We start from the raw sequence: 27277 nt of genomic DNA on the forward strand, positions 1-27277 counted from the left end.
AGTCACTGGTTTTCTTATGGTGATTCACAATAATTGGGTAACAGTTGGAGATGTTTGTGTCTGGCTGACGGTGGTTTGTTGTGGTGTGACCAGGGGGGGTCAGAAGGACCAACAGGGGGAGACGGCGGGTCCCTCCAGTCGAGACGACGAGCAGCCTGGACCCTCCTGTCGGCGGAGGGAACGCCAGCCCAGCATGTCAGAGACCAACCCCCTCTACACATTCTGTAAAGAAGACCTGGACAGCATGGACAAGGAGGTGAGGAACGCATACATTGTACCTGCTAAACCTTTTTCAAAGATGTGTGCATACTGAAAGAAATACTAACAGATCTGGTTGGAAGGACAATGGAAAATACATTCTGTCACAAACACAATACCTTTACATGTGACTCACATGAACTCTGTGTGAATACAGATTCTATACAGTCTCCAGGCAGGGTTGGAGCCGTACGGTGGACTCTCTGCGGCGTGCTATTTTGAGCTCCTAATATCTGCCGTACACATACAGACAGAACCACACACACAGAACTAGACAGAACCACTCGGACATAAAAACATCAGTACATCCTTTGATGTTCCATCTCTCTCTTTAAGGAAAGTATTCTGAGAATATAATCATTACACACACACACACACACACACACACACACACACACACACACACACACACACACACACACACACACACACACACAGTTGTTATAGTGCTGTTTTTCCCTGGCACATCCACTGTGTGCAGACTGTGCATCTCCAGCCTCCAAGCTAGATAATGGTGTTTAATGACATCTGAGGGCTGCTAATGTGTCAGGGGACAGACTCCTGGGTCCTCTCCAGCAGCCTCTATTTGTCTCAGTAGGGCTGTCCAGAGTGTGCCTGACTGGAAAAGCTGTCAGTTCTCTGCTTGTTCAGAAAATGACAAAGTATTCCTCCACCTGAAGTTTCTCCACCTCCACCTGGTACTTCTGTCCTCTGCTCTCTGTCACTCACTCATCTGGTATGTTGTGTGACTGTGCGCTCTGCGTTGTTAATGATGATGATGGCATCACATAGTTTTAATTCATTCCCCACGGAGCCCAACTCTTGTCCCCCGACTTATGTCTGGCTGGTAAGTGAAGTTCCTCGTCACACGACATGCTCTAATTGACTGGTTAAAGGGAGCCTGAGTGATTCCTCTACGTCCGTTTGAGGTTGAGCTGTCTCGCTTTCAGCCATGCGTATTATTTATACACACACACACACACACACACACACACAGACACACACACACACACAGAGAGACAGTCAGACAGACAGAAATCATTTGTATATAAAGGCTAGTGTTTTATTGAGTTGTTCTGAACGGTATTCTGTCCCCTGTTGTCATTTTGTGGACATGGCTTTTAAGTTATTTGGAGAGAGACGAGGTGAAAGAAATTAGAATCTGATGGCTAAATAGAAACTGTAGCGACACTCATGATAGAAATCTGTGTGACGTTGTTTTCTCTCCACTTCCTGACCTGGGTTTTATTATTGTCATATAGAATATGACTGGTGGCACTTTTGATACTCTTCTTTCGGGATGTTTCTCGCGCTCACCTCTATCCCCCTGTCTCTATCCATCTCTCCACCTCTCGCTCTCATTCTCCCTCGCCACCAGTACAGGTCACACAGCTTGTCGTGGCAAATGGGTTCCAGTTGTGAGTTTTAATCCAATGGTTTAGATATCACTGTGACTGGGGACACTGCTTGACGAAGGGCTTGTTGTGAACCAGGAGACTGCAGAAATGGATTATGTCTGTGGCACCCCATTCCCTTTATTGAATTGGCCTTTGTGTTCTCAATAACGTACCTATCCTCTTTAGAGGGATTGACTGAGCTCTGGTAAACACTACCAGAGTACACTATGTACACTACATAGGGAATAGGGTGCCATTTCGGACACACATAAAGTGAACGTATTCAGTCTCTCTCGGTCTGTTTATGAGTTCAACTGAAAGATAACGTTCTGTAACCCTGGTCGCCGCTGCTGTGTCAGGGTCTTCCATGAGAAGATACATTTTAGTTGTCCGTGTTGATGGGAGAATGCTCAGGCTGCACCATGTGTCCTTTTTTCAAATCACAGACCTAGAAATAAAATGTCTTAGCCCTAAAGATCTTGTTACTTCTCTCTTTTTGATGGGTAACGTTACCTCTCTGCCTACAGAATATCTCTGTTCTGAGTAGGTGTTCCGAATGGCTGTGTGTGGATGAGGATAACTGTTTTTTTAGTATTGTTATTACATTACGTCCGTGAACCATGAGATGCCTTCCCATCGAATTTACAATTTGCTACTTTTGCCACCTGCTTTTTATCATTTGACCACACGTACAGGGGTCAATAACATAACTATGACATTGTATTGGTATATTACACATCCCATGTTCATTCATCTCCATGTCTCCGAAGTCATTTCAGTATGGCGTTATTAACCCCTTTTTATAACCGATCTCTCTCTGTTGTAAACCATATTGGTTGTCCCTTTCTCCCATTTTCCCATTATGTCCTATAACTGTTGTTGTAGGTCTGTTATCTAACATCACCCAGCCTGTTTTCAGTGTTCTCTGCTCCCCTGGGTGTCTGAACCAATTGTTTTAGTTTTTTTTCATCAAGCTTCACCGAGCCTGTGTTAGAATGGTCATTAAGCCTCTCCCATCCTTCTTTAAAATGGCTGTTTTCTTTAACGTAGCTACTTTCTCATTCTAAGGAAAGAACAGCCTGCCTACAATCAAACCTAGGTTGATAATTCCGTGCCGCTGCCGCTGGTGCTGGGGGCCTTGAAGGTGTGCAAGGCATCATGAAATCAACACATTATCAGGTGTTTTGTAGTACAATGTTCAACCCGGTGTGTAAAAACGTCTCAATTGAAGGTTGTGGGTCTTCCAGCACGACAAGGACCCCAAACACACATCGAAAAGCACCCAGGAGTGGTTAAGAAGAGACGCTGGACTGTTCTGGAGTGGCCAGCGAATCGGAATCACATCCAAAATCTATGGCAAAATCTGATAACTCTCTTTTATTTTTCACCTTTATTTAACTAGGTAGGCCAGTTGAGAACAATTTCTCATTTACAACTGCAACCTGACCAAGATAAAAAGCAGTGGGCCAAAAACAACAAAACAGAGTTGCACATAAACACACATACAGTCAATAACACAAAAGAAAAGAAAAATAGACAAATCTATGTACAGTATGTGCACATGTAGAAGAGTAGGGAGGTAGGCAATAAATAGGCCCTAGAGGTGAAAATAATTACAATTTAGCATTAATACTGGAGTGATAGATGTGCAGATGATGTGCAAGTAGAGATACTGGGGTGCAAGAGGGTAAGTAATAATATGGGGATGAGGTAGTCGGGTGTGCTATTTACAGATTGGCTGTGTACAGTGATCGGTAAGCTGATGCTTAAAGTTAGAGAGGGCGATATAAGACTCCAGCTTCAGAGATTTTTGCAATTTGCTGCATTACATGTAACAGACGAAACAAGTGAATGAGCTAAGGATGTAAGGTTGAGGTTAATTTGCAGTTCATTTCATTCTGTCTGTCTGAGTCATGAAATGTATCAAGCATTCTGGGGCTTTTTGTCGCCTTGGCGGTCATCTAAAGGTTGTTTCATGGTAATTGATTCAATGGCCGTATTAAAACATTAAATGGTTGCTCAAGATGTTTACACCTGCCATTGAATTTCTATTGTGACCCAAAGCCAGTCTTCTTTGCTCAAAGACCTCAGTTCTCACTGTAGATGGAGTGCTGTGATTGGTTGTGTGATGGGCCATGAACAGGAAGGAATGCGGATGCTGGGTGTTGTTCCCTAAAGACCAGCAGTGTTGTGTAAATGTGACATTTTGGAATGTAGGACTTAAATCTCCGAGGGCTTCAGGAGCCAAAAGCCAGAATTCTAGCATGGCATGTGTAAAGAATGTCTGACCAGCCACCACAGCAGCGGCAGCCAGCAGATCACTGTGACCGAAGCGATAGCAGGGGAATCTGTGGTGTTCTTTTTGAACTAATCTTAACTGACTCGAGAATCGTTATTCTTTTTTGTTTGAACGGCTGGCCGCAATGAATCGCAGTGAAGGCTTGATACACACTCCTCCGGCTCAACACGGCACCTCCAGAGACGTGCTCAAACCAACAACTCTGTCATGTGTGTGTGCTAGAAAATAGATAATGCTGGAGGCTGCATAGAGACATAGTCTGCTTAGTCATACTATAATTGAGTGCATACATTGTATTGGTTGATTATTAAATTAACATGATAGAGAAAAATATAAACTCGGCAAAAAAAGAAATGTCCTCTCACTGTCAACTGCGTTTATTTTCAGCAAACTTAACGTGTGTAAATATTTGTATGAATATAAGATTCAACAACTGAGACATAAACTGAACAAGTTCCACAGACATGCGACTAACACAAATGGAATAATGTGTCCCTGAACAAAAGGGGGGTCAAAATCAAAAGTAACAGTCAGTATCTGGTTTGGCCACCAGCTGCATTAAGTACTTCAGTGCATCTCATCCTCATGGACTGCACCAGATTTGCCAGTTCTTGCTGTGAGATGTTGCCCCACTCTTCCACCAAGGCACCTGCAAGTTCGTGGACATTTCTGGGCGGAATGGCCCTAGCCCTCACCCTCTGATCCAACAGGTCCCAGACGGCAGAACACTGACATTCCTGTCTTGCAGGAAATCAGGCAAGAAACAAGCAGTATGGATGGTGGCATTGTCATGATTGTCGGGATGAGCCTGCAGGAAGGGTACCACATGAGGGAGGAGGATATCGTCCCTGTAAAGCACAGTGTTGAGATTGCCTGCAATGATGACAAGCTCAGTCCGATGATGCTGCCACACACCGCCCCAGACCATGACGGACCCTCCACCTCCAAATTGATCCCACTCCAGAGTACAGGCCTTGGTGTAACGCTCATTCCTTTGACGATAAACGCGATTCCGACCATCACCCCTGGTGAGACAAAACCGCGACTCGTCAGTGAAGAGCGCTTTTTGCCAGTCCTATCTGGTCCAGCAATGGTGGGTTTGTGTCCATAGGCGACTTTGTTGCCGGTCATGTCTGGCGAGAACCTACCTTACAACAGGCCTACAAGCCCTCAGTCTAGCCTCTCTCAGCCTATTGTGGACAGTCTGAGCACTGATGGAGGGATTGTGCGTTCCTGGTGTAACTCGGGCAGTTGTTGTTGCCATCTTGTACCTGTCCCGCAGGTGTGATGTTCGGATGTACCGATCCTGTGCAGGTCTTGTTACACGTGGTCTGCCACTGCGAGGACGATCAACTATCCGTCCTGTCTCCCTGTAGCGCTATCTTAGACATTGCCATTTATTGCCCTGGCCACATCTACAGTCCTCATGCCTCCTTGCAGCATGCCTAAGGCACGTTCACGCAGATGAGCAGGGACCCTAGGCATCTTTCTTGTGGTGTTTTTCAGTCAGTAGAAAGGCCTCTTTAGTGTCCTAAGTTTTCATAACTGTGACCTTAATTGCCTACCTTCTGTAAATTGTTAGTGTCTTAACGACCGTTCCGCGGGTGCATGTTCATTGTTTATGGTTCATTGAACAAGCATGGGAAACTGTGTTTAAACCCTTTACAATGAAGATCTGTGGAGTTATTTGGATTTTTACAAATTATCTTTGAAAGACATGGTCCTGAAAAGGGGACGTTTCTTTTTTTGCTGAGTTTATGTAAAGCCGCCACAAAATCAAGTGTTCTTAGCTGCAGATTTCACAAAGGAAATATGGAAAAAATCCCAGAGAGACTGATTAATTGTGTGTGTCTTGTCTGTGCACATGTGCATGTGCTTTATAAATGGCATATAGACTGAGCAGTTAGTCTAACTAATAATCTCTTCAGAGTCCCCTCGCCTCTCAGTCCGATGCTTATTCTGTCCCCAGTGTTTTAACTATGTATTTATTCTGCTCTGTATTGGAGTCCCTTAAGAGGAACTCTGTGTATAATATCTTTCATGGTTCAGTGGTATTTTTTTAAGCAATTTTGATTTTTATAAACTCTATTTCAGCTGTATTATTGTTCCGTGGTCTTTATGAAGATGTGATGATGGTTTAGTTGAGTGGATTAGTTCTCTGTTATGCAGGACGGGGGCATCTAGAACATACTGCATATCAATTCATCTGTCCACTTTAATTGGTGCATTATGTACAAGTTGTAACCCAACAGGGGTTTAAAAGTGTGCCTACTTTGCAACTGCCACAACGTGAAACTAGACTGTACCCTTTTAATGCGTGCTTCCAAAAGAGCAATAGCAAAGCCGGTTGAGTGAAAATACCAACCACTGGGGTGCCCTGTAATACTGTTTTAAATGTCATCCTCTTCACTCTTCCCACTTCTCTCTCTCTCTCCTCATTTTCCTTTCCCTGCCTTTTCAGAAAGGCTCATGACATTTTTAAACGTATGAAAACTTTGGAGGAAGAAAAACATTTGGTGGTGCTGGCTTTGCGTCACAAATGGCACCCTCTTCCCTATATAAGTGCACTTCTTTTGACCTTGGCCCATAGGGTTCTGGTCAAAAATAATCCACTATATACAGGGAATAGCGTGCCATTTGGGACGAACCCGAAGTCCTATCTCAGTCAGGTAGGCTTGATGCAGGCTCACATTTAAATGTCAGGGCTGGTTCCATCCCTGGATGTGTCATTCTACGAAGAGTAGCTAAATGTGTACGGTTGCCTGGTGACGTGTCGTAGCGGTGTATGCCAACTGGGTGACCTTTACTTTATAACCCATTCAGTCTTGTTAGTGCTGTTATTACCGAAGCCTTTAGCATTCTGCCATAACCCACTGCAAGCAGTTATGCTAACATCTGCTTTAGCATATCTGGTTTAGGTGGCATTTGTATCCTTTGGCCATTCACCCTTGTTCGCTTTTTAGCGGTGTAGTTACGCAGCCTTTAGCTTTACGCCACCATTTCATTGGCCTTGTGGTTTGGGTCCACCCTGAGATTGGATGGTTGGGATTTGGATCCCCGGCTGAGTCACACCGAAGACTGTAAAAATGAGACCCGGCATCTCCTTGGCACTCTGCATTAAGGAGAGAGATTTTGGGTAAGGCCCTCTGATAGACTAGAGTCCTGTCCAGAGGTTGTACTTTGTACATCAAGCTGCCTCGCGCTACAGCAACAGGAGATTGGCTCCTGCTCCAAGGCTCGCGCAAGGCTACTTACAGTAGCATTACACCATAGGACACTGCTTGCACCTAATGGCCATTAGAACTACACTGCTCAAAAAAATAAAGGGAACACTTAAACAACACAATGTAACTCCAAGTCAATCACACTTCTGTGAAATCAACGTGACAGACGTGACAGTCTAGAGACGCCGTGGAGAACGTTCTGCTGCCTGCAACATCCTCCAGCATGACCGGTTTGGCGGTGGGTCAGTCATGGTATGGGATGGCATTTCTTTGGGGGGTCGCACAGCCCTCCATGTGCCCGCCAGAGGTAGCTTGACTGCCATTAGGTACCGAGATGAGACCCTCAGACCCCTTGTGAGACCATATGCTGGTGCGGTTGGCCCTGGGTTCCTCCTAATGCAAGACAATGCTAGACCTCATGTGGCTGGAGTGTCAGCAGTTCCTGCAAGAGGAATGCATTGATGCTATGAACTGGCCCACCCGTTCCCCAGACCTGAATCCAATTGAGCACATCTGGGACATCATGTCTCGCTCCACCCACCAACGCAACGCCACATTGCACCACAGACTGTCCAGGAGTTGGCGGATGCTTTAGTCCAGGTCTGGGAGGAGATCCCTCAGGAGACCATCCGCCATCTCATCAGGAGCATGCCCAGGTGTTGTAGGGAGGTCATACAGGCACGTGGAGGCCACTCACACTACTGAGCCTAATTTTGACCTGTTTTAAGGACATTACATCGAAGTTGGATCAGCCTCTAGTGTGGTTTTCCACTTGAATTTTGAGTGTGACTCCAAATCCAGACCTCTGTGCGCTGATAATTTTTGTGTGATTTTGTTGTCAGCACATTCAACTATGTAAAGAAAAAAGTATTTAATAAGAATATTTCATTCATTCAGATCTAGGATGTGTTATTTTAGTGTTCCCTTTGTTTTTTTTAGCAGTGTATTATAACCTGGTTGGCATTGTGCCCCTGTTCAATCCTACAGTGACTGCGGTCATCCTAACCCCTGTGCTATCTGTTCGATCTGTGTTATCTGGCATGTAGTCGTGACTGAGCAGGCATTGTTTTATGTGTCATTAAAAGCAGAGGACAGATGGGGGGTGAATCCCAGTACTGTCTGTTATTGGATCAGGAAGTATTGTGCTGAACTGTAAACATCTCACTAGTGCAGATCGGATTAGAACTCAGCCCAGGAGTTCTAATCTGATTTTACTGTCTACATCAGCAAGATTTCAAATACCATTTGAACCCAGGTCTTCTTCCTCTGGCGAATGAGACCGGTTCTGGAATGAGTTGCAGTATATCCTATGTTCTCATCCAGTCAGCACCTTCTCCTGGAACATCCTGAACTAATGAATGCTGACGAACTACGCTATGTCGTTTATGTCCTACTGGTGTTCCCATAAGGTTGCACCGGAATCACATCAGTTACCCAACGGTGAGACAAACATAGTCAAGCTGCTCATTAGTCTGATTCCTGTGTAAATGGATGGTAAAAAGCACTCTTGCACGGCTGTGTGGAGACGAGTGTTTGGTTCGAGTGTCTCCTCTCTTATCAGCTGTGTTCCAGGTCCCCGTCTTGTCTCTCGCCTTTCACACCTCAGCACGAATTAGATGGACACGACCCGCCTTCCCATGATAAACATCAGACACACAGCCTCGCCCTCACAGTAAAAACACAGACCACCCTCCTGATAAGGACCACCACTGTATAGCACACTACCTCTGAACTGGTGGGCAGGGAAAATTGAAGCCACAAGCCGCTTTCCCCCTCATTTATGCATTTTGTACCCCTCCCCTTCCATCTTCCTCACACAACAAAAGTATTTTCGACAGTCTTGAATAAATCACGAAAGGGAGAGCCAGAGAGCCGAAGGGTGTAAAATCTGCTCCACTCCCAACAATCAGAATGTTGACGTTATTCAACCCCCTACATCTAGCCATGTGGACACAAGGCTAAAACCTATTAAAGGAGTATTTCATTATTTTACAACATGATGTTAGATGGTTCCTCACTCTGGAAGTAGTCTATAGGTCAGGAGAAATTGTAATCTGTGGTTCGGTTTTCATTAAACAGCCATTGCTAACTATAGCCACTGCTAGCTAAAAATCTATGGTAATGATAGAGGCATGTGAACATGTTTATTTCTTTTATGACCAAATAACCTTTAACATCGAACCAAATGGAGTTTGAGTTGATTTCAGGTGATTTTCGTCAAGTAATGACATGCCCCCATCACTTCCAATGATTTTTAGATAGCGGTCTTTTCAAAGAACCGAACTATGGATTACAATTTATCATGGCCCATAGCCTACTTTCAGGATGAAGAACCTAACATCAAGTTGTAAAATAGTGACCTACTCCTTTAAGGTGTATATGTCAATTTCTGAAGGTGTTCTTAGCATAGGGAGGGCTATATATATTTAAAAATCTTGAACTTACAATGCTTAGATGCGCAGTATCATGACAGCTGGATGCCTGCTAATGTTGTGGATGTGCAGTAGCTACTAGCTACCTTACAGACATAAGATTAGGCCTGATTGGTGGAGTGCTGCAGAGATGGTTTTCTTTTTCGAAGGATCTCCCATCAATAAAGAGGAACTCTAGAGCTCTGTCAGAGTGACCATTGGGTTCTTGGTCACCTCCCTAACCAGCTCTAGGAAGAGTCTTGGTGGTTCCAAACTTCTTCCATATAAGAATGATGGAGGCCACTGTGTTCTTGGGGACATTCAATGCTGCAGAATTTTTTTGTGTCTTGACACAATCCTGTCTCGGAGCTCTATGGACAATTCCTTTGACCTCCTGGCTTGTTTTTTTTTGCTCTGACATGCACTGTCAACTGTGGGACCTTTTTATATAGACAGGTGTATGCCTTTCCAAATCCTGTACAATCAACTTAATTGATTGGAGGTGGACTCCAATCAAGTTGAAGAAACATCTCAAGGATGATCAATGGAAACCGGATGCTCCTGAGCGCGATTTCGAAACTTATAGCACAGGGTCTGAATACTTGTGTAAATACGGTATTAGTTTTTTTATTTTTAATCCATTTGCTAAAATTTCTATACAGTTTTTGCTGGCCTCCCGAGTGGTGCAGCGGTCTAAGCCGTCACTACATACCCGGGTTCGATTCCAGGCTGTGTCACAGCCGGCCGTGACCGGGAGACTCACGAGATGGCGCGCAATTGGACCAGCGTTTTCCGGGTTAGGGGAGGGTTTGGCCGGCCGGGATTTCCTTGTCACATCATACTCTAGCAACTCCTTGTGGCATGCCGGGCGCCGACAAACTGACGTCTGTCGCCAGCTGGAGGGTGTTTCCTCCGACACATTGGTGCGGTTGGCTTCCGGGTTAAGCGAGCAGTGTCAAGAAGCAGTGCAGCTTGGCAGGATCGTGTTTCGGAGGACGCATGGCTCTTCACCTCTCCCGAGTCCATAATTATTTATACATGCACAAGTTTGGACACACCTGCTCAAGAGTTTTTCTTTATTTTTACTATTTTCTACATTGTAGAATAATAGTGAAGACTTCAAAACTATGAAAAAACACATGGAATTATGTAGTAACCAAAAAGTGTTAAACAAATCAATATATTTTAGATTCTTCAAAGTAGCCACCCTTTGCCTTGATGACAGCTTTGCACACTCTTTGCATTCTCTCATCCAGCTTCACCTGGAATGCTTTTCCAACGGTCTTAAAGGAGTTCCCACATATGCTTTGCACTTGTTGGCTGCTTTTCCTTCACTCTGCGGTCCCATCTCATCCCAAACCATCTCAATTGGGTTGCTTCACGGTGGGAACTACACATGCGGAGATCATCCGTTCACCTACTCTGCGTCTCACAAAGACACAGCGGTTGGAACCAAAAATCTCAAATTTGAACTCATCAGACCAAAGGACAGATTTCCACCAGTCTAATGTCCATTGCTCTTGTTTCTTGGCCCAAGCAAGTCTCTTCTTATTATTGGTGTCCTTTAGTACTGGTTTATTTGCAGAAATTCGACCATGAAGGCCTGATTCACACAGTCTCTTCTAAACAGTTGATGTTGAGATGTCTGCTACTTGAACTCTGAAGCATTTATTTGGGCTGCAATTGCTGAGGCTGGTAACTCTAATTGAACTTATCCTCTGCATCAGAGGTAACTCTTCCTTTCCTGTGGTGGTCCTCATGAGAGCCATTTTCATCATAGCGCTTGATAGTTTTTGTGACTAGACTTGAAGAAACTTTAAATGTTCTTGACGTTTTCCGTATTGTGTGACCTTCATGTCAAGTAATGATGGACTGCCGTTTCTCTTTGCTTATTTGAGCTGTTCTTACCATAATATGGACTTGGTATTTTACCAAATAGGGCTATCTTCTGTATTCTACCCCTACCTTGTCACAACACAACTGATTGGCTCAAATGCATTAAGAAGGAAAGAAATTCCACAAATGTAACTTTTAACAAGGCCCACCTGTTAATTGAAATGCATTCCAAGGGACTTCCTCATGATGCTGGTTGAGAGAATGCCAAGAGTGTGCAAAGCTGTCATCAAGGCATAGGGTGGCTACTTTGAAGAATCTCAAATATAACATTTGATTTATTAAACTTTTTTTGGTTACTACATGACTCCATTTGTTATTTCAGCGTTTTTGTCTTCACTATTATTCAAAAATAGTACAAATAAATTAAAACCTTTGAATGAGTAGGTGTCCAAACTTGACTGGCACAGTATATACCTGTTTTTGCTTTGTCATTATGGAGTATTGTGTGTAGATTGTTGAGGGGAAAAAATGATTTAATCCATTGTAGAATAAGGCTGTAATGTAACGAGATGTGGAAAAAGGGGTCTGACTATATTCCAAATACACTGTAAATTATTTTCACTACCATTACAGTAATTGAAAAACATAATGACGTGGTGACCATTATAGATAGTTTGGAATTCACACTGCGTCTACTATGAAGGACGTTAGGGATAGTTTCGCGAGCCAATACTAACTAGCGTTGGCGTAATGAATCTATGGTAACAGCTAGCATACTAGTTGTTACCATAGACCCCCAGTCATTGCGCTAACGCTAGTTAGCAACTTCCTCCAAACAGCACGACAAGGCATAAAATGGTGTCCACGAGTTCATCGGTCTCTGAGAGAAAATCCAGAGGCGTCCCTTTTTAAAATGTCTTGAAGTAGTATAAGGCCAGTGATGATGCAACGGGACTCCTGTGAGACCTAGTAGCAGAGCAACATCTAATAGAACTCATCAGTCACCATGGGGATCCATGCTCACCCAATGTTCTCTCAATGCTCCAGGCTATTGATCACACGTATCATATCCATCAGTGGGGTCCGACCCTAGTGGACAGTTGTCTGACCTGGAAGAGAGAGAATACTGTCGCTGCCTCGCAACCAGAAATAACCTGTCGAGTGCTAGTATGAACAAAAAGAGGTTTAAATTGAGATGTTTTTACATAGCTGCAATGCTAGGAATGGACAGGACACAGCTCTTTACCTTCATTGGACAGAGAACTGCTGCGGTCTCTATTCCTCCATGTGTTTTAGAAGTCTCCTAGAAAATCAGACTTTCTAGTTAAGTCCTTTCTCCCTTTTTTGTTGTTTGTATGCTATCCTCTTCTAACATCTTTTGCAGTAGAAATGCCAGCTAATCCATGCTCTCTGCTCTCTGCGACAGCTTTCAGAGAAACTAATGCTCTACCCACACACTGAGTGTGTGTGTGTGTGTACGTTTTTCAGAGAACTCATTTTGTCAGTGTGAATCTGTCGGATGTCTGGGGTGATAAAACAACCAGAAGTGATAATAATTATTTAGTTTGTCCTTGTTTCAATGGACGGCCATCTCCTCTTTTCAGCTTTCGCCTCTTCAAACCGGCACAAAAGCCCAGCATGACTAAGAGAAGAGCCTTCTGGAGAAACAAATGAAAAACACGACCAGCACTCAGAATGCTGTGTCCCTGAAAAACGTTGAGACGCATCATCTGGCTCCAAGCGAATGAGAAGCCTTTATCTTTGATATTGTATCTCCTCTCAGTATGGAACAGAAGGGAACCGAGGCAGTCAAGGTATCTGTCCCCCGGAGTGGGTTGTAATGAGATGGCCATTGTGTCTTTCTGCCTTCACAGATAGAGGATGGAGACAGATCATTTTGGGGGGATTGGGCTGCTGTGTCTTCTGCAGATTACAAGAACTGAGCCCCCTGCTTCCTCTCTTCTCACCTCCCCCCTCCTCTCCACGCTACCAACTGAACGGAAAGGAGGCTGCCTGAAGAAGACATCACTGTATAATTTATAACGAGCCAGTGGGGTGATTAAAAATTATTCAGCAACAGAATGGATCATCCAAGATTTCCATGTTTCTACAATAGGAAGAAAATGTGTCTGGCAAGCTTTTTGTTTCTGTGAAAATGTGTTGTTTCTAGCTGAGTCCTCTGTGATCAGACATTATGAATGCCTGTGAGTGGCTCTCCTTCCCCTGCCTGGTTGGCTTCTTTTTTTTTTTTTTGCTGAGGATTGTTCTTTGATTGTTCCAGGATTGGGCTGTGTTCTGAGGTCTGGCCTGGGGAACAGGCCAGGATATACCAATCAGCAAGCCACAGGTGACCAGACCAGCCCATGCCTGCCAGACAGGGAGTGGGAGAACCTTGATCACTCTGGGTGGTGCCACTGCCTGCGGCGTCTGACTGAAACAGGTCCCAGGTTGTGGGGTATCACAGCAAAGCAGAAGAGTTTTCCGTCTCCCCCACATTCACCAAAATGGCAGATGGTCCAGAGACCAGTCACCTGCCTGTGATAACGATGAGGTTATTTAATTGGTTTATTTGCCTGCGTGCAAACAGGCTATTATATTTATTAGCTGCTGGTCTAAAGCCTCCCTCGGGGCTGACCAAGGTCCCGGGGGCCAGATAAGAGAGGCTGCTATTTGATGCGTGATTCCAAAAGCTCTATAATCAATTGGTGTCTTTTAATATGGACTTGTGGCTATTGGTAGCGTGACAGTCCTGTGGTTGGCAATGCAGTGATGTGGAGTGGATTGCCATGCAGCTTAAGAGCAAGCAGTGGGTGACAGTTTTTCTCCATTTCGAGAGCTTCGTCCTCACTGTTGGGTTAATAACTAGTAAAGAAATAGTCTATGGATAAAGTGGACTGATTTTACAAAACACCAACCACAGTCTTATTACATCCCGTCATCAATCTTTTCCAATCAGTTTCCAATCTCTAAAATGAATAACGCAGCCGTGAGAGTCTCATGTTGACCCTTAACATCAAGCAGACAGACGTCACACTGGATTAGAGCAGAGCCAGTGCTAAAATGCCACACCGCTGCAGGACGTCGCCCTTTCCTCTCCCAGGGTACACCTGGGGCAACGGCCACAGACCGCCTACAGACACAGTTCTGCATCTCACCCCATAATCCCTTGTCTGATCAGATTCAGGTGATGGACATTGCTTCACCGCTGACTTCATTGCTTGCTTTGTCCCTAGCTCAGTCTGTTGACCTTTTTCTCCTTGGTCCAGGTCACAAGTCTGATGTCCTTTTTAAGGACTGGCTGACTGACGTGTGTTCAGGGGTAGACTTGTTAAAGTGACTGGAAGTGAAACCTCTACAAGTTCTTCATTCCTTTCTTCTCCACTATTATTCTTTCTGCTACAGAGAGTATAAATATTTCTCTCTGACTGCTTGATGTCACTGTCCAAGGTGCTGAAACAGGCCACACAGGGTTAGCTGTCCTCTCAGACTACTTTCCCCACAGCAGTCTGAGTTGTGTGAGGTCTGTACTGTAGGGTCAGTTGCTGTCAGTGATCAGTAAATTACAACTGTCCCTGGCCCATGCCAGACCACTCCATCACCAGGTGTGCAACGCCATCATCTCTCCCAAAACCTGGACCCCTGAATATTCCCTCTGATCAGTTCCCTCATTTTCACAGTCCTTGGCAACCTGACAGCATCACTATCAGAAGGGGGGGGCTGTTTGGAGCTGAACCTCTCTGTTCTGTTTTCTTGTTAGGAGGGAGAGGTGGCGGCTATGGAAAGACGTCCCCTTTTTATATTTCAATGTGCATATTTGTGTCTGTTTTTAGTAGGTGTTAGATGTTAAGTGAGTTAATCCTTGTCGGTTACTTATTTTCTTTTGATTTCCTACAACCTTTCACCTACGCCTAAGCACAGTATTTTTTTGGTTAACCTGCAGGTGCATTCCTATTTCTCTGGGAAAGCTGGAGGGAAAAAAGGTGGTCCTGTCCTTTGCTGTTCATATACACCTCTTAACAAAATCCCATCAGACAGTGAGACAGAGTTACATGCCCTATGATTTTAGATATTTTTTTCTCTGTAGCTGAGAGCAGAGTGTTTTCATGAGGGTTGGACTAGGGCTGGGCGGTATACCGTATTGTACAATATACTGGTATTGATGCACGGACCGGTTTGGGTTTTTCCTTTTCCTTCTGTAACAGTATTGGAGTGTTTGGTTTGTTGTTCCTCGACCACGAGACACTTACGTTCAGTCTGCATGGTCAGTGAAGCACATGCAGCAATGTTGACGACAACGATGCTGTTTTCTATAATTACACTAGTTTGTGTTTCTTACGTCTGCAAATGGTTTGTTTGTCTTTTCTTAGCCAGTTGGGCCTAAATCGTGTAAGCCGCTAATCACTGACTAGCTAATAAATGTACTGTCAGAACAAACTAAATATACAGCCTAATAATACCAGGTGATGGTGTAGATCTAAATCAGCTTGTTGTTTGTGCAACAGTGTCTTCTAAATCAAAGAGGAATACGCAAAGCATGAATATGTTAGCTACATGAAGTAAGATTATAGGGTCCCCTAGAAAACACTTATCAACACTTTGGTTCCTACCCGTGTCACTAACTCCTCCCTGGCATTTTCATTTGTTGTCACGTCACACAACACTGTATTCAAAGTTCTAACTATTATACCCGAACTGTAGAATTATGATAATTATTCTATTTCCATGATTCTAACACCCAGGTGTTTTGCTCTAAATCGCAAGACAAGATTGTTTGCCCATATCGTGCAGCCCTACGTGGCAGGGGGGAAAGGATCTCAAATTAGTGCAGGAAATGTATGAAAATGCTGCATTTTTTGGGGGGGGGGGTTGAAGTTGAATTGAACTGTTTTATACTATCAGAATAGAGAAAGACTCATTGAAATCACTTGGAATGTATGTGTTGCCACCCAAGGGTTACACAATACTCAAAGCAATTGTAAAATGTGTATTATTCAAAAACATACCAGCAAAACCATTTAAGTACTGTGATATAATATTTTGAGCCATATCGCCCAGCCCGAGGTTGGGACTGGTAGCTAAGAGCAGATAGACAAGACGAGACAGGGCTGCTTTGAAGATTTAACTTCCTTCTTGGATAATTGCGCCTATCAGAATGGGACTGGCTCCTGGCTGCTCTAGGCTGTGTTACAGAGGAAGCATATGGTCTTTGATCTGGCCCCGGCCCCCGAGGAGCACAGTGAGATAATTGATGGAGAGAGAGAGAAGTGGCAGTGGAGGTCTCTCACAGGCTCAGTTGTAGCGTGGGTGTCTGTCACTTTACTAGTCTCACTCATACCTCAGGAACATTTTCTTCTTCTCCTACTTTCCCCGGTATGTACTTGTCATTCTTGTATTTGTGTGACTGACATATGGGTATTGATAAAACACTTTCCTGAGTCTGGGGAAGTGGACTTGCAGTGAAATCCAATAATTGACCTGGTAGTGTCAAGTGTGATACCCCTGCTAGGAGAAGCACTTCTCTGTGTGTCATTTGGGGAGTGAACTATAGGAGCAGAGAGACTGTGGGAGGTTGTTTTTAATGAGTTTACGTAGCATGAAAGAGTTTGATTGTCTACAATAATCGTCTAAGCTGGCGACTTGCCAAATGGTTTTTATTCATGGTCCTGAAAAAAAGATACTTTTCTTATTTACTCCCAGTGTTTTAGTGTTTTCTTTTCGGTCCATAATCTTCTCAATCACTACATTTGGGCCCTTCCCCTGCTCAAGCCAAGCAGCCAATCGTCTGGACGGACAGTAAAAGTTGTATAATCCCTTCAATGAAGTATGTCTGCTCAGAGCTGAATTTCTCTCTCCAATAACCTAGAGCTAACAGCAGTGGTTCAGAAAGATGAGCGCTGATTGATTATCTGAACTCCTGAACCTGGGCAGTGTGAGTCAATCTACCTCTAAGTCTCTACCTGTCTCTGTCAGTTCGCCTCAGGTTCAACTCTGCCTCTAGCAGCAGTATTATCCAGTCTGTGTGTAAACGGCTTAGCCAGTCCAGTCTCTTAACAAATATAAATGTTTCTTTTTCTATCACAGCCAGACTCCACAGTACTTCAAGATGACGTCCTGAAGACATTGAAAAAGTTTCTCTCCACCTGAAACGGTTTCTTTTCAACTCCAAGGACAGAGTTTTTAAAGCTAGTTTTGCTATTGATTTGAGCCCCATTGTGAAGGAATCTCACCACCACTGAGCTGGTGAATGGATAATGATTTGACTTGCGTTAACAATGTGTCGTTTCCTGTCTGTGGTTCTGTAGAACTGTGTTTTTTTCCCCTTCAACACACTGTGCTGCTCACTCACCCCTTCAGGAGTCGAAGTTAGACTTCAAACTTTAAGTATTCACACTCTTCCATCCTGAAGTTTATCTCAACAGTTATCCATATTTATATCTTAAATATAATGGTAATTCATTCACTTATGCTTCTTCAAAAGTCTGCCAAGACTAAGCCAGGGCTTCTTCCTTAGAGACCGACCATATGGGACTCTGAGACACGCGGTACAGTACAATAGCTGCTCCGTCCTGTCTGGTTCAAGACATTGAATAATTAGGACCAATGTTTTAGGTTCCTGTTCTCATATTATTATCAAACACATTTCATGGTGACACCTCACCAGTTCTGTTCTCTTACGGCACTACTGGTGACACCTCCCCTGCTAAAGGCATTCATCACAGTGATAACACTGAACCGGGAGTTCCCTGCAGCTCCCTGGGATCCACCTGTGTCCCTGTTGAGCATCATGGCCCATCATATCACATTCACTTCTGCCTGTAGCAGCATATTGTATAAAGCCGTCCAATTATAAGCTTTCATATCAGCCTTATAAGCCTTCATTCATCTTCTTAAGCTGAGTCACTGTACTGGTAATGCAATTCATTTGTGATGTCCAGATATGAATAAAAAAAGCTGCATTATGGTTAATGAGGTCAAACCAGAGGTGACTGGTCTCATAACTCTTTGTAAAGACATGCTGTTTCCAACCCCAAGGTTGTGTATCTGTTTAGACAGCTTAGGTCACAAACTCCAGATCTACATGTTTCCTATGAGTTAACATGCATTGAATTTCATATCAGGATTTTTCCTTGGGTGGAAATGTCCATTTCTTCCCCCTAGTTTGACTCTCAAGCATATTTACAGCTTTCATGTCGAGGAGTAAACTACTTTTCCTCTCAGTTCTGGGGTCTTTGTTTTTCACAACCATGTGTGTCTTAAGATGGCTCTCGTCTGCCGGTCTGTCAATCACTCTGATGAACATGTCCTCTGACCAATAGCTGTGTCACTGTCTTCCCCCATTACAGGTTTGGCTGTGAGCCTTGCCATCTTTTAAGCCCAATCAAAACACAGTAGAAGACCGTGGGTGGGTGCGAAATAGCACCCTATTCACTAGGTGGGTCCCGGTCAAAAGCCATTTCAGACACAGCTCGTGTCCTCCTAAGAGATGAATCAAAGCGATGCAGAGTTGTCTAGAACATGTTCAGCCGATGTAGTTTTCTTCTTGTGGACATTGACAGATCCAACTGTTCTGTTCGGCTTGTGCTTCATCAATACACATCCGTCCACTGGTTTCCATCCACGTCCTTTCATTAGAACTCAAGCAGACGGAGGGAGAATGACAGACGGGAGGAGCTGTGACATCTCTTTGTCTGTGTGGGTGTCCGATAATTCTAAAGTCCTGCTGTCAATTATTATGACTGTCTCTGTCTGAATCGTTCCCGTTTTGAAGTGACCAGTAACCAAGGTAACTTATGTGGAACAGTTTTAGCTTTAAGTGTGTGCGTGCCTGGCTCATGGTCATATCTATACAGGGGACTAAAGGCAGCCTGACTGAATAGAGTCTGAGATGCAGTCCACCAAGTGGATCTAAACTGCAATCCAATCCACCGAAGTAAACCTTCAGAAGATTTTCTAGCTCTGTTAAGCCTGGTGTACCTGTAGGGTGCCCTAATCTCACCAGCCTCTGGTTTTTCCAGCTTCTTACAAAAGGTTTTGAGCCACTGATGTGCAGAGATGAATGAACATGGCACATTACAGCGGATATGACAGTCCAAACCCTAGTCATCGTGTTTTCTTAAGGCACTAACACTTCTCTCCTCACGGGTCCTCTTCACTCTGTTAGGGGTATAGAGTCCGGTGCATTTAGCACTCAATAAAAATGTCTGAATTGCCTTTTATATTCTGTCGTCAGTGCTCCTTGTAATGGTGAGGCCTCTGGAACACTCTGGCTCCCTGCAGCCTCCATGTGGTGTTCTGAGAAGCTGTGCTGCTGCTGTAGCATGTTTCTCTCTGCTTGGGCTCTTATTACCGACAGGACCATTACATTGCGTGAAGTGAAATGCCTCTGTGGAGAAGACCATGGCTGCACTGCAAATCGTACCCTATTTCCTTTTGTAAGTGCACTGATTTTGACCAGGGCCCATATGGTCGGGTCTAAAGTAGTGCACTGTGTAGGGAATAGGGTGCCATTTCGGACATATCCCATGCTGGTTCTGGGGATTGTTAAATGCCTGCCGCTCTGCAGGAGACGGATATGAACCACTCTGACGTTCTGAGCTGCATTCTGGCAGGGTAGTGATTTGAGCCTATCACACGGCAGGCCTCGGGGGCACGGCCACACTGCCTTACTGCACGTTCAGAGATGGGTTCAGCTGAAAGTATTCAAGTTAGGCCTATGCTTTAGCAAACAGCAAGTGGTGGTGGATGAAAGGGGAAGGTGTTTGGTTGTATGTGACTGTCTAAGGATTACAGTAATTGTGTTCATGAGCTATTTTAAGAGAATCCAGAGACCATTTGTATTTGTTTTATCAGTCTCTGTAATCCCTGATGATCTCAGCATGACCCTCCTTGGGGATTTGGGGGTTTATTTGTCTTATTGGTAGTCGCGCCTCCGAGGGACCAAACACAGCCAGAGGGGATGCCTCTTCTGCAGGGTTCTTATTGAGTGTGTGGAGATTATTCTGTGATGTGAGGGCTTACATTGATTTTAAGTTGTCAAGAATATTCGTCGCTGAAATATGCTTCAGGGAGTCAACGAAGGACTAGTGTTGATGGTAGTTTATGCTTGGTTTGATATTGAATATCTGTAATAATAAACTGCATTTCACTGTCAGCATTCATTTTATCGGCAGAGTGCATGGATAAGGTAAGTACTATTTATTTTACATAAATACATCTGTGTTTCTCTTGTATTGATGGATTATTAAACTGTCTGGAACAAGTCAGCTGAAACACCAATACCCTGCTGCCATTACGTGATGCAGAGCGCTCCTATCTGACTACTGGTGCGTTGTGATATATCGGCTACACTAGTTTTAAAGTCCCGCTCTGTGGTATATACAGTACGTGAACATCATTTCTGACAGAAAGATGGTCCCTGCCTCTTTGAAATGCATCAGGACCTGCCACAGCCCCACTACATTCACACCGTTATCGATCATGTGGAAAAGGGGAGAAAATACTGCCCGTCAAGAGACTCTTGCGGTATTCTGTAAAGTGCCACTGAAAAGCAAACTTCTTCAAAGACAGAAACAGGCAGGCCAGTATGTGTAGCTGCTGCTACTCTCTGTTATTATCTATGCGTAGTCACTTTATCTTAATATTATGTACATAATTACCTCAACACCTGTGCCCCCCACACATTGACTCTGTACCGGTACCCCCTGTATATAGCCCCGCTATTGTTATTTACTGACCTGTTCCCCCCGTATTGACTCTGTACCGGTACCCCCCTGTATATAGCCCCGCTGTTGTTATTTACTGACCTGTTCCCCCCCGTATTGACTCTGTACCGGTACCCCCTGTATATAGCCCCGCTATTGTTATTTACTGACCTGTTCCCCCCCCGTATTGACTCTGTACCGGTACCCCCTGTATATAGCCCCGCTATTGTTATTTACTGACCTGTTCCCCCCCCGTATTGACTCTGTACCGGTACCCCCTGTATATAGCCCCGCTGTTGTTATTTACTGACCTGTTCCCCCCCGTATTGACTCTGTACCGGTACCCCCTGTATATAGCCCCGCTGTTGTTATTTACTGACCTGTTCCCCCCCGTATTGACTCTGTACCGGTACCCCCCTGTATATAGCCCCGCTATTGTTATTTACTGACCTGTTCCCCCCCCCCCCGTATTGACTCTGTACCGGTACCCCCTGTATATAGCCCCGCTATTGTTATTTACTGACCTGTTCCCCCCCCGTATTGACTCTGTACCGGTACCCCCTGTATATAGCCCCGCTGTTGTTATTTACTGACCTGTTCCCCCCCGTATTGACTCTGTACCGGTACCCCCCTGTATATAGCCCCGCTATTGTTATTTACTGACCTGTTCCCCCCCCCCCCCGTATTGACTCTGTACCGGTACCCCCCTGTATATAGCCCCGCTATTGTTATTTACTGACCTGTTCCCCCCCCGTATTGACTCTGTACCGGTACCCCCTGTATATAGCCCCGCTGTTGTTATTTACTGACCTGTTCCCCCCCGTATTGACTCTGTACCGGTACCCCCTGTATATAGCCCCGCTGTTGTTATTTACTGACCTGTTCCCCCCCCGTATTGACTCTGTACCGGTACCCCCTGTATATAGCCCCGCTATTGTTATTTACTGACCTGTTCCCCCCCCCCCCCCCGTATTGACTCTGTACCGGTACCCCCTGTATATAGCCCCGCTGTTGTTATTTACTGACCTGTTCCCCCCTGTATTGACTCTGTACCGGTACCCCTGTATATAGCCCCGCTATTGTTATTTACTGACCTGTTCCCCCCCCCCGTATTGACTCTGTACCGGTACCCCCCTGTATATAGCCCCGCTATTGTTATTTACTGACCTGTTCCCCCCCCCCGTATTGACTCTGTACCGGTACCCCCTGTATATAGCCCCGCTATTGTTATTTACTGACCTGTTCCCCCCCCCCCGTATTGACTCTGTACCGGTACCCCCTGTATATAGCCCCGCTATTGTTATTTACTGACCTGTTCCCCCCCCCCGTATTGACTCTGTACCGGTACCCCCTGTATATAGCCCCGCTATTGTTATTTACTGACCTGTTCCCCCCCCCCGTATTGACTCTGTACCGGTACCCCCCTGTATATAGCCCCGCTGTTGTTATTTACTGACCTGTTCCCCCCCGTATTGACTCTGTACCGGTACCCCCTGTATATAGCCCCGCTATTGTTATTTACTGACCTGTTCCCCCCCCCCCCCCCCCCCCCCCCCCCCCCCCCGTATTGACTCTGTACCGGTACCCCCTGTATATAGCCCCGCTGTTGTTATTTACTGACCTGTTCCCCCCTGTATTGACTCTGTACCGGTACCCCCTGTATATAGCCCCGCTATTGTTATTTACTGACCTGTTCCCCCCCCCCCCGTATTGACTCTGTACCGGTACCACCCTGTATATAGCCCAGCTGTTGTTATTTACTGCTGCTCTTTCATTATTTGCTATTCTTATCTCTCACTGTTTTTGGGGTATTTTCTTAACTGCATTGTTGGTTAAGGGCTTGTAAGTAAGCATTTCACTAAGGTCAACACCTGTTGTATTCGGTGCATGTGACAAATGAGGTTTGATTAGTTTGGGAAACACATGGTGGTTCTGCAACAGGGATCCGTGGGCTTACACTTGGTGTTAGGCTACTTTCTGTCAATGAGAAACGAACACACAACCTACAAACAGAAATTTCACCGACATTCCCAATTCGCAGGTGCCTTAGGGGCTTGAGCTAATTGTATTAGATAAACACCTAACAGCAGGACAGTGAGTACAACGTTTGGATTGTTTCTGGCTGATTCCAGGTCAACACCATGCTATACTGTATTTGTTGTATTTGTCCGTCTAAATTGATGTCGTCAACAACAACCGTTGGTACCTTTTAATGAACCTGGCCAGACCCCCAAAATGAGCTCAGCTCTGGGGGTGTTTCCTTTGCCGTGATCCGAGCTCTCCAGTGCTCTGACAGTGTAGCACTATGCTTGTGTGTTAAATGATGGAAGTCTTAACTGCTTGGCTTCTCTCCCATTATAAGGACAAATCTCTCCATCCGTTTCCACATCGATTTAGTTTTACCTCAGGTTAATGGGGGAGGGGTCTCACCCTATTTTAATTGGCCCAAATGGCCCTCAGGGGATAATGAAAACTAGAGGACTGCTGTAATACGAGGGCACTAGGGTTTGGGGGGGGGGGGGGGGGTTGTCCTTTTCTAATTTTTGTAGGTCAATCCTGTGTCCAAGGCCTGGGTTTCAGTTTGTAGCCTAAATGCTGTCTTTTCGTTGAGTTGTGTACTCTCTTAGGCTGAGTCATCCCAAATGTCATCATATATAGGGAATTAACCTTAATCTATCTGCGTCCAGGTTAGGAGCATAGTCCTTCATGACATCCACAGATGGCTATAAGGAAGAAGCCTTTCACTGTAAAGTACTGATTGATAGTATTCCTCCTAATAAATATGGTGCTGTGTCAATGTATTCATACGATTCTCCAAGGATTTAACTCAGGTGATCGTCGTGGCAACAGTTAATCTCCAAGGTGTAGGCTATATCCTCTTTTAACCATAAAAAAAAATAATCAAATCAAATACCGTATGCAAATGTTCCTAAATAGAATCGAATATGCATAATTAAATGATGTAGTGCACTATGGGAGTTCTCCTCTGTACCTCTAAGGTTTAAACTGCTTCTTTATAATAATCTCTGTGAACATTGTTATTTTAATATAACATTTATCTCATTAGATAATAATGTATCCAATTAAACTGAAATAACTTTTACTCAGACATTTTTGTTCAGGAATATAAAGCCTTGCACTAATGTTCAGTATTCTCAGCTTGGATAGCCTACATTCCTGTAGACCATGTGTCAAATTCATTACACAGAGGGCCACGTGTCTGGGGATTCTCGCTCCATCCTTGTACTTGATTGATTAATTAAGATCACTTTTTAGTAAAGCACTCCCCTCAGCTGGTTGTCTAGGTCATAATTGAAAGGGAAAAACAAACACCTTCAGACACTCCATGGAATGACTTTGACACCTCCTTGCCTTAGACTTTCCACAGGTTCATTTTCCTCTCTAAATAATGCATGTCCAAACAGCACGGGATTGGTGTTCCCTGCAGGCAGAGAGGCATCTAATTGGGTTATTCCCTTGAGAATAGAAAGTAACTTGGTAGCATGCCAGAAGAAGACATAGGTGAAGAGGTAGCATGTCATGTTAAATGCTGTAAATTTGATTTGATGTGCAAGAGAACAAACTGAAAGTAAATGGTTCAACTAAGGGGTTCATTGTGTACTCTAATGATCTGATGGGATCTAGGTGAAGGGTTGAGGTGTTGTCTACTGTATATAGCGCTCTGGTAGACACAGAGGCCTGCTGTACTGTATAAACCACCCTACCCTGGGGGAGCCAAGCATCACCCAACCACCTTTCTGTTGACAGGTGGACGACATGCTAGATGAGGAGAGCGATGAGGAGGGAGATGGCCGGGGGAAGAAGACAAGGGAGATGGAGGAGGAAGATGAGATGGAGGAGGAAGCAGAGGGGCAGCGTCCCCAGAGTAGTGGACAGAGCACTGAGGGAGAGAAGCAGCACCACGAGCAGCAGCAGCACCACCACCACCACCACCACCAACCGGGTCTGGCCACCGTTATAGAGGAGACGGAGAAGGCACAGATGCCACCTAGTGACCAGGGCGATATGACGACGGGTAGCGTGCCAAGGTAAGGCCCCCAGCGCACCATCTTTAAACCAGGCAGGGCAGTGTTATGTAATCCATTACCCGATTTAGACTTTTTCATAAAACATTTTTTATTTGTTATTGTATTTTACCCCCATTTTATGACATCTAATTGTGATCCAATTACGATCTTGTCTCATCGCTGTAACTCCCCAACGGGCTCAGGAAATGTGTCCTCCAAAACAACATGAGCCGCCTAACCGCGCTTCTTAACACCCTCCCACCTAACCCGGAACCCAGCCGCACCAATGTGTCGGAGGAAACGCTGTTCAACTGGCAACCAAAGTCAGCCTGCAGGCGCCCGGCCCACCACAAGGAGTCGCTAGAGCGCTATGAGCCAAGTTAAGCCCACCCATACCAAACACTCACCTAACCTGGGCGACGCTGGGCCAGCTGTGCGTCGTCCTATTGGTATTCCAATACTTGTGTGAGTTAATTTCAGCGAAAATACAATTATAGGCCTATGTTAACACTGAAAAGGCTTTTTCTAAATTAGCTCAATGTGTAGCAAGTGGAGTCAGAGGGAACTAATACAATGCAGGAAGGAATACAATTACGTAATTAAAAGTTAGCAAAAGGAGAGCGTAGGCTCCAACGAGCAACCAACAGGCTGCTGTTTTATATGAATGGGGTTGGGGAGAAAACGCAGCATGTAGCCTCAATTAGCCTAGCTAACAATAGCTAGCTTCACTCAGCTACTCCAGTCAAGACAGGCACTGTTATATAGGAGATGATGAATAACGTTGTGGCTGCTACAAGTTAGCTAATATTGGCTGTAGCCCTGTTGCCTTGTCTAGTGGCTACTGCGTCTCTCTCCCTCAGTCTGCTCGCTCGCAACCATCAATCACGCCACTGCTGCAGCAATAGTGCGCCAGCCTCTCTCCCTCGCGCAGCAGTGCTCAGGTTAAAAACGTACGTTTTAAAAAAACACTTGTATTTCTGATATCTGACAAAAATTCATGATACTATTTGAATAGAGACATTATTTCAAAACCCTGTCCCACATGGGTTAGTGTGTGTGACTGCCTGCCTCTGTTAGCAAGCTAACGTTAAGAGACAAACGAAAATATGTATTATGTATGCAGCTTTATTGTTAGAACAACTCTGATGAAAAGGGAAAAGTTCCCTCTTTTTCCTTGTCACTCCTTCCGACTACCCTCTCACGGAGGTCCGTGCTCTCTGATTGGCTCAAAGTCAAGTGGTCGGGCGATGACTGGCAGGCCGATTTTACGTGTAGAAATGGCTGGTTCGACAGTACCAGGTCGCTACCCAGCGGGTGGTGTCTTTTGTTCTAGGCCGTGGCTGCGAAGTACGACGTTTTCACCCCGCCCCTGGAAACTCTTTTCTCAAAGCTCAGGATCCGGATCACGTTCTACCGCACAAAAACAATCAGCGTTTTGTGTGGTGGTGTAGTCTACTCTTTATAGTTGCTGCCATATCGTAGCCACTCGCCGGAGTTCCTGAAAAAATAACACTACTATGTTGACTGCCTGGCTGCCTCCTGCTTAGCCAATCTTTTGCAATGATGAGCCACTCTGTTTGTTCGAGCAAGAAAAGGAACAGCCTCCTACTGTGCCAAGTACCTATCGGCAGTTAGTTTTCTCTGTGCGTCTGACCTCTAAGGTCTAACAAGGAGCAGCAGATCTTATGACAGCAGCCCTAATGGTCCATCTCCGGTCCTCTTATATTTCTGGCCATCAGTCTCCTCATCCTGCTTCTGTCTCTGTGTCCAATCTGGCAGCGCTGATTGGCAAAGTTACATAAGAGAGGCTTTCCTTGTTTTGCTGGTTCTGTGTACTTACACACAGGCAGGCAGGCAGATAATGGTGCTGTAGCCACTCTGTTTTCTCCTTCTGCCTGTTTCTGTGCCCGTCTCTTTCCATCTCATGCCAAATCTCCACAACAAATGTTCTGTTTGTTGAGCTGACTCAACTACAGGAGTTTGAAAGGTTTAACACCAGGAGAAGAGCTGGTGGTGGAGAACCCCAGTCAGCTAGCCTGAAATGGAACAGAACAAAATTCTGCTTGGCGTTCAGTGGTTGGGTCAGCTGCCTGGTTCCAGCTCTCATGAGCTAGGTCTTTTCT

General features: G+C 44.9%; 1 protein-coding gene across 4 annotated transcripts in view; it reads left to right on the forward strand.

Moving 5' to 3' along the window:
- The window catches only part of LOC109907410 (RNA polymerase II subunit A C-terminal domain phosphatase-like), a 115872-nt gene that overhangs the window by 42323 nt on the left and 46272 nt on the right, over nt 1-27277 (forward strand). For all 4 annotated transcript variants that reach the window (XM_031793493.1, XM_020505354.2, XM_031793494.1 and 1 more), the window contains 2 exons: nt 94-256; nt 24895-25175. In XM_031793493.1, the coding sequence (XP_031649353.1) occupies nt 94-256; nt 24895-25175 (444 nt within the window). The remainder of the gene's footprint in view (nt 1-93; nt 257-24894; nt 25176-27277) is intronic.

The sequence above is a fragment of the Oncorhynchus kisutch genome, linkage group LG17 (genome assembly GCF_002021735.2).
Source record: "Oncorhynchus kisutch isolate 150728-3 linkage group LG17, Okis_V2, whole genome shotgun sequence".
Classification (NCBI taxonomy): domain Eukaryota; kingdom Metazoa; phylum Chordata; class Actinopteri; order Salmoniformes; family Salmonidae; genus Oncorhynchus; species Oncorhynchus kisutch.